General features: G+C 40.5%; 1 protein-coding gene across 1 annotated transcript; it reads right to left on the bottom strand.

Moving 5' to 3' along the window:
• Positions 1-732: 732 nt before the first annotated feature.
• On the bottom strand, positions 733-4,660 carry LOC148851666 (uncharacterized). Its single transcript, XM_088945031.1, has 2 exons — positions 1,599-4,660; positions 733-1,473 (listed from the first exon to the last, which is right to left on the bottom strand). The coding sequence occupies exons 1-2, from the start codon at positions 4,402-4,404 to the stop codon at positions 1,040-1,042; spliced, it is 3,240 nt and encodes a 1,079-aa protein (XP_088801157.1). The 5' UTR covers positions 4,405-4,660; the 3' UTR covers positions 733-1,039.
• Positions 4,661-7,858: the final 3,198 nt, after the last annotated feature.

Here is a 7,858-nt window from a genome sequence, read left to right as displayed (position 1 = left end):
CAACACCCAATCTGGGCTCAGTTTGGGAAGAGTGCAAATAGTAGGTTTAGAAAACACAATATACAAGGCTTTACACTGTTCCCAATGTTTTAGTTACTTTGCCGTGAGAACTAAGTATAAAAACAAAGGTTCCCAGATAATTCTGGTTTGTAGTAGAGATGTCAAGATTAACTATAAAGTTTCATTTACTTGTATGAGAAGCTTCCTAAAGTAAGAACTTTTGCTCATTGTGGCTTGCAGTGTCATCCATTAGAGCTTGATAAGGAGATCACTTGTGAGGCTGAGACGATTAGTACTGTATCAGGAACATGGGGCGTGACTTTGTCATCTTCAATTTTTGTGGATGGCCCATTTGTTCCCCCCATAATTTTATTTTGTATATAATTCGTGCCAGTGCCAGTGCCAGTGCCAGTCCCTACCAAGATCTTGTCACTTCCCGTGACCCTTCTTTGGCTAAAATTCATTCAGACAGCCTCAATTGGCAAGAAAGAGATGTGTCTTTGGTGGGGGACCGGTCTGAACCTGAAAGCTGCAATTGCAATTGGAGATGGGTTGTGACTGCTCCAGAATTTTTCGTTCGCTTCTGCTGTTGGACAACAATCGTGATACAAAGGCAGGGTGGGAGGGAAGGTGACAGAATTGTTGATATACAGTATTACAACCAAGGATATTTGTTAAGCAGGTTAATCCATTTCTGTAAGAGTAGTGTACTTCGGTGACAATAATAGATGGTTGAGTTAAACTTTTTTCACCCATTTCGGGATTGCTTGTATCAACACTAAAATCTCACCCATTTTCTTTTAATCTTTTACTTACAGAAATTTATCATACAAATCAAGGTACCAAAACCAAAGCCAAACTGACTGTACAACCGGCAGAATTATTGGGACCCAGAGAGAATGAGGAGCAGTAATAATGGAGACATCCATGTTCATTTGTTGCACTCCCACAAGTTAGACTAATTATTCTCTCAATGAGAATGACTTATGAGCTCCACAGGCATCTCTTCTCTTTGGGAAATCAAAGCAACAGAGGGAGATTATCTAATCAGTGGTTCAGTTGATCTTGAGAAACTAGAATGGTGGATTCCTGCCCTTGGGCTGGCCATCCCTCCCTTGAGAAAACCGGATTTGTTGAAATCCTCAGCTTCATTCCGGATCTCTTTGAGCAATGCTGTTACATCTTTCATTGTGGGTCTGTCCTCTGGGCAAGGGTTCACGCAGAGAAGAGCCACGCCGAGCACTTGAAGCATCTCTTGGATCTGAGTACCAGATCGACACAGAAGTTGCTGATCGATGATGGATGTGGCTTCTCCATCTGTTTCTCTAAGTTCATGTGTAACCCAACTGACAATGTGGGTTCCCTCGGGTATCCTTTGATCAGTTGGTTCCATCCCAGTTAAGACCTCCAGAAGCACCACACCATAACTGTAGACGTCGCTCTTCTCTGTGATCCTAAAGCTATATCCATATTCTGCAATCAATAATAGACCAATTATAATTACTTGTTTATGCTAAATATACATTCTTTCTTTCCTGAATTAATCAACCAGCTGATTACTTGTCACTTGAAAGAAAACTGGAAGCAATTTTACTTACCAGGAGCTATGTACCCATAGGAACCTGCCACAGTGTGCAATGACCTCGAACGGTCGGGGGAACTAATGAGCCTTGCAATGCCGAAATCTGCAAGATAGGCTTCGAAATGAGGTCCTACCAAGATGTTATTGGCCTTAATATCACGATGAACAATTGGGGGGATACAGTCATGGTGAAGATAGGACAAACCCTGAGCTGCACCCAGTATGATCTTATATCTTGAATCCCAATCTAAGAAAACTTTCTTCTCATGAAGCAGTCCATGTAAGCTCCCATTGCTGATATAATCAAAGAGGAGCAACCTACTTTTCCCATTGGTACAGCAGCCTAGTAGTCTCACTATGTTCTTATGCCTGATTGATCCAAGAGTCTGAACCTCCGTAGAGAATGAATCTGTTTCTGGGAACTCCTCATCCTTCAAGGGCCATAGCTTCTTCACAGCAACCATCTGGCCCCTTGGAGTTTCAACGCGATAAACAATGCCAGAGCAGCCTTTCCCAACGATGTTCAAATCTGACAACCTCGTTAAAACGTCATCTAAAGAGAAATTCAGCTTCTGGAATGGGGTGAACTCCCAGGTCAATTCATTCTGTTCTTCCTCATCTTTCACAGCCACTCTACGGGCTTGTATGGTCAATATTACTCCCAAGAGTATAATAGCTATAATAACAGTAACACTGAGAGCTAAACAGAAAATGTTTCTGATCAAAATTCTTCTGTGGAAGTTAGCACCCACTTTGCATTCATTGCCATTAATGCAGAGATCTCGATTACCAGAAAGAGCAGTTACTGGGAGCTCTTGGAAAAACTTGGTATCAGGAACATAACCCGAGAAATTATTATATGAGACATCCAAAGAGACAAGGTTGTTAAGCATACCCAGTACTCTCAGGCTTCCTGTTAACATGTTATGAGAAATATCCAAGGAAGCAAGCTTTGACAGATTTGAAAATCTTTCTGGAATTGGACCAGACACAGAATTCCAACTCAAATTCAATAAGATTTCCAAACCTTGCAAGTCACCCAGCTCATCTGGTATTGAGCCAATGATTCTGTTACTGCTCATGTCCAACAACTCCAAATCCTTACATTGGCCCAAAGACCTGGGTATCAACCCAGTAATGTAATTTTCTCTTAAAGCGAGCTTATTTAGAGAAGTAAGCTTTCCTAACTCCTCAGGAACAGAGCCTGATAATCTGTTCATTGAAAGGTCCAAAACGTTTAAGTTCCTAAGCAATTGAAAGGATGTCGGGATCGTGCCTTGTAGCTCATTTTCATGCAAATCAACAAATTCTAGCTTATTGCAGTTACCGAGTTCAGGGGGGATTTCTCCAGAGAATTGATTCTCTGATAATTCAAGGAAGCTCAGACTACTTAAGAGCCCGATTTCTGATGGAATTCGGCCAGAAAACCGGTTTGATCCCAGGCGTAGACGTATCAAGCTGGTGCAATTTCCTATATCTGGTGGAATCTCACCAGACAGTTCATTGGATAGAAGCATAAGTTTGGTCAAGTTCTTGAGATTAAACAGAGAATTAGGAACAGACCCAGTGAGGAAATTGTGTGAAAGATCCAAATCTTGGAGTTTCTCACAGCTGCCCATTTCAAATGGAATGTTCCCATGGAGCTGATTCTGCCATGCAAAGAACAGAGAGAGCTCCTTCAGCTGCCCAATTTCGGATGGAATCTCACCAACGAGCTGGTTGTTATCTAGTTCAAGTTGCTTCAGACGGGAAAAGTTTCCAAGAAAAGGAGGTATTTTACCTGAAATGTTGTTATACGACAGAAGAAGCTCCTCTAGTTGTACTAAATTTGAAAGCAATACAGGGAGTTCGCCTGTGAGACGATTCAGCGACAGGTCGATAACCGTCAAGCCCAAGCAGTTCCCAAGTGCTCCTGGAATATTCCCACTTAGGTTGTTCTTCCACAACAAGATTCTCTTGAGATTTTTCAACAGAGCCAATTCGCTGGGAATACCTCCAGAGAGTTGGTTCTCATAAAGATACAGATTCTCTAAAGTTGAGCAGTTACCGATTTCAGGTGGGATCTCGCCAGAGAGATTTGCCATGTAAACTGAAAGAGTTTTCAGATTCTTCAATTCTCCTAGACTGGATGGAATCTTCCCTGAAATCCCAGTATCTGCAAGACCCAGTAAAGTGAGATCTTTACAGTTTGAAATCTCCGTCGGAATTTCTCCATACATTTCCTGGTTGCCACCTGCTCGAAAGACCTGTAAACTTGACAACTGTCCAAATTCGGCAGGAATTTTTCCTGAGAGTTTGTTGTCGAAGAGTTCAAGCTTCTGAAGCATCGAACAGTTTCCAATCTCAGGCGGAATCTCACCGTGTAACAAGTTGGAGTTCAATGATAATATCTGCAGCCTGGATAATTTTCCAATATCAGGCGGAACTTTTCCACTTAAAGCATTGAAGCTCAGGTCAAGGGTGGACAGCAATGACAAGTTCCCGATGGCAGGTGGGATTTCTCCTGTAAGATTTGCACCTGATAGAACAAGTGTTGTGAGGGAGCTGAATGAGAGAATCTGAGTGGGGAAGCTAGTAGGAAGGTTGATAGAACTGATTGAGATTTCTGAAACAAATCCGTCTGGGGAACATTTGATATATGCCCATTTGCATGGGTTTTGGTGGGTTGCATTCCATGATGAAAAGAAAGAAGCAGAGGAAGATGCATTGAAGGTTGAGAGCCATGAGAGGAGTGATAGACCTTCCTGGTTCAAAGCAGAGGCTGGGAAGAAAGTAGACATGTTGAGGAAAAACAGAAAGAAATAGACCAGTTTGTTACACATGATGAGGTTGGTAGCCTGCTGGTACCGTGCTGGTGATCTTTCTCTTGCAATTACACCAAAACCAGTCACTTAAGACTCCTTTGAATGCTTTCTCTAGCATGGATATTAGGATATGGAATAGACCTTGGTTTTTTTCTCTACAATCATAACACTGAAAGTTAAAGCTATTTCTGTAGTATTTGCAAACGACTAGCATGTGACGTTCCAGGTGGGAGTTGGGGCTGTCCTGAAGATATTGATAGATAAGGACAGGCTTAAAGGAGATACATTCAATTATCGTTTTAATAAAGAGGGGGTCTGGGAATAATTCGAATTACTTAGTTTTGAAGGAGTAACAGTAAAAGCTCGCAGTGGGTATGCATTTGGCTAGGGTGAATGGTAAGGCATTCTTGTCCCCATTAAACCTTTGATGAATTAACTCTTGGGTGAATAATTACCTTTTTCTGTATTTCTACTAATTAAGAACAGTGCAATTCCTGTAATCTTATACAGCAATTAGGTTGATGGTAATCCAAAAGCCTTACAAACAGTGGGTCTATTATTGGGCTGTCTAGCACTGTACTACCCTGAACAAGAGGTACCTCTAAATGCATAATGGATCCATGGATGATGGACCTACATTGCAGAGTTACTGCAGCCTACTGTTGCCCTGTTCTGTTCAAAATACCAGTTTGAGAACATAGTTTTCTGATTCTTCAAATGGTTATACTGTCCCAAATCAATTTGTTATTCTGTGATGGTTCTGATCATTTGGTCAGAACAACTCTTATCTATTAACTTTCTGCATTTTGGGGTTTGCTCAGAGGTGCAACAGTTTTCATTCATCACATGCGGCCATGTATTGTAATGTTCCATGTATGATGTGGTGGTTACAATCCAATCACACCCATCAAATATTGGCATTCAGAGATGGAAAGCTGAAAGATTGATATATATATATATATATATATATATATATATATATATATATATATATATATATATATATATATATATATATATATATATATATATATATATGTAGAACACTAGTTAACCCACCACATGGAGGGCCTCATTATCTTTTCATCTTTTTACTTTTGAAAATTTGCGCAAAAGTGATGGTTATCTTCCAGGGGAGTGGTAGCCACGATTGATACCTGTAGAAAACCTTGTGTTTGGTATGGTTTCCGTTGATAAATGGTACTATGTCATCGTCAAATCATCATTTGTCCCATTATGCCCATTCGTATGCATAGTAATTGTTAAATTTTGATCTAAAAAAAAACATTTATCAATCACTTTTTCTCAATTTTGAGACTTCAGTGTAGGGTGGAAGGATCTCCTACAGTAATTTTCAGTTAAATTTTCATTATATGTTAGCAAGTGATTGGAAGAATATGGATTTTATTATTTGTCTATTATTTCAGTTTCGTTTTTTTTATTTTACTTTTTTAAAGGAGGGGCCCGGGTGGTGGAGGGCGCTTGGTTGAAGGGACGGGGAGTGGGTGGATTGTGATACGTACGTGTCAACTTTTCTTGAAACTTCCAAAGTTGCATCAGAAAAAAGGAAAGAGGCAGACAGTATAAGCTTTTCATTGTATTGGATTCTGTCAACTTAAGTCTCAAAATCACCGAAGAAACAATCAAAGACAAAAGATGTCTCTCACACAAAAGTGGTTTATAATTTCACAGAATGAGCCGGTTGGGGTGAAATGGGCTAGAATGGAATTGTATGTGGTTCAGCTGTAGCTAATGTCTGATGGAGGCCTGCCAACCAGTGATGTCAATGGGTCGGGTCTACAATACAGAACCGGATCAGTCAAACCAATTATATCGGTTCTGATTCTATGGTTACTGGTTTTGTCCTAATTTAGATAAATTTAGCTAAAAACACTTGTTTTATCAATATAGTTGATATAGGGGTATTCAGCCGACTCCTAGATCTTGAGATGTGGCGTCAGTTGGACACATTTCGGCCATCCCGTGGACCTTGACACGTGATGTCAACCGAATGTATCTTGACCACCCATCACCAACCACTTGCCACCTACTCCCAATTATTCCTTCTCTAGACAACTCCAACTATAAAAAGGGGCTCCCATATTGAGGTAAAGGCACAATGTAATTTAAGCTCTAAGTCTCCTCTCTTGTTTGGTCCAACCCCTCACAACTTTTGGCTAATTTGATCATTTCCGCCATGGTTTTTAAAACTGACCTAGTGACCGAATCGGTTAGCGGTCTGATTATCAAGTCAAATGGTTCGATCGATCGAACAAAATGCTCAAAATTCTGACAAAAAAAAACGGTCAAAGGTTAACCGTCTGGTTCAGTGGTTCGTTGACCAAAATCAATGATTTTGGGGGGAAATCCGATTTTTGGAAAAAACGGTGATCGGTTCCTGATTTTTCGAGTCTGATTGTCTGATCCGGTCTGGTTTTGGAAACCATGGTTTCCGCCCTTGAGATACCTCTCGGGGCCTCTAACATACTTCTTCTCTCAGTAGGTTAGACCTGTTGGCCTCAGACACTGAAAATTACGTTGTTGCCCTTAGCTCCATATTTGGCAACAACCATGGTTTTCAAAACCAGACTAGACCAGATGGTCGAACCAGAAAAACTAGGAACTAGTTAGGTGATCGGTTCCGTTTTACACCAGAACCGTTATTTCCCCCAAAACCATTAATTTGGTCAGCAAACTGCTAACCCAGGCGGTCCGACCGTTCGGACCATTCAAAGGTTTGACCGGTTTTTATTTACTTTTTTAATTTTTTAAACTGTTTTATTTTTTTGTCCGGATAATGAACCGGACCCCTAACAGGTTCATTGTCCGGGTCAGTTTTAAAAACTTTGGCAGCAACAATGATAATTTATATTAAGATTGTATTATCAAAAATAAAGTTTTTAATCGTTATTTTCATGGTAATTATAGACCTGATTATCCTGATTAATAAATGGAACGATTCTGGGTGGAGCTTATTATTAATTGGTTTGGAACTGGTACAGCCCTTTTCCTAACAGGCCAGATCTCGTGCAAGCAAAAATCCTGCTCACAGAGCATCCATCCATACATTAGAAATATCTCCTCACGAATTTATGTTAAATATACGGGAGATATTCCTAATGTCCCACGGAATGTTCCGATACTGCTCACGGAGCATGCATCCATACATCGGAAACATCTCCCTCGTAAATTCGTATTTAAAATTTTCATAATTTCAGGGTGTGTACAGAGATTTTGCTTGTAAGGAAGAGTAAGCCGGGTTGAGTTGTCAAATATGAACACCAGCTCAACCTAACACGATAAAGACCTAGCCCAGATGCTAGGCGGGTTTGGGTAGTGATAGACTGATAGATAGGTTGGTCGGTTGAAGCCCAGGAGGAGGCATGAAACCATGAGCTTTTCATTTTGCAACCACATAAGCAGATAACAAATAATTTAATTTTGGTAAATATGAATGGTCGGTCCGTCCTCG

The sequence above is a fragment of the Nelumbo lutea genome, chromosome 5 (assembly GCF_056320005.1).
Source record: "Nelumbo lutea isolate HS-2025 chromosome 5, American lotus-T2T, whole genome shotgun sequence".
NCBI classification, from domain to species: Eukaryota; Viridiplantae; Streptophyta; class Magnoliopsida; order Proteales; family Nelumbonaceae; genus Nelumbo; species Nelumbo lutea.
The sequence above is the reverse complement of the archived record's forward strand: the minus strand, read 5'-3'. Positions and strand labels throughout refer to the sequence as shown.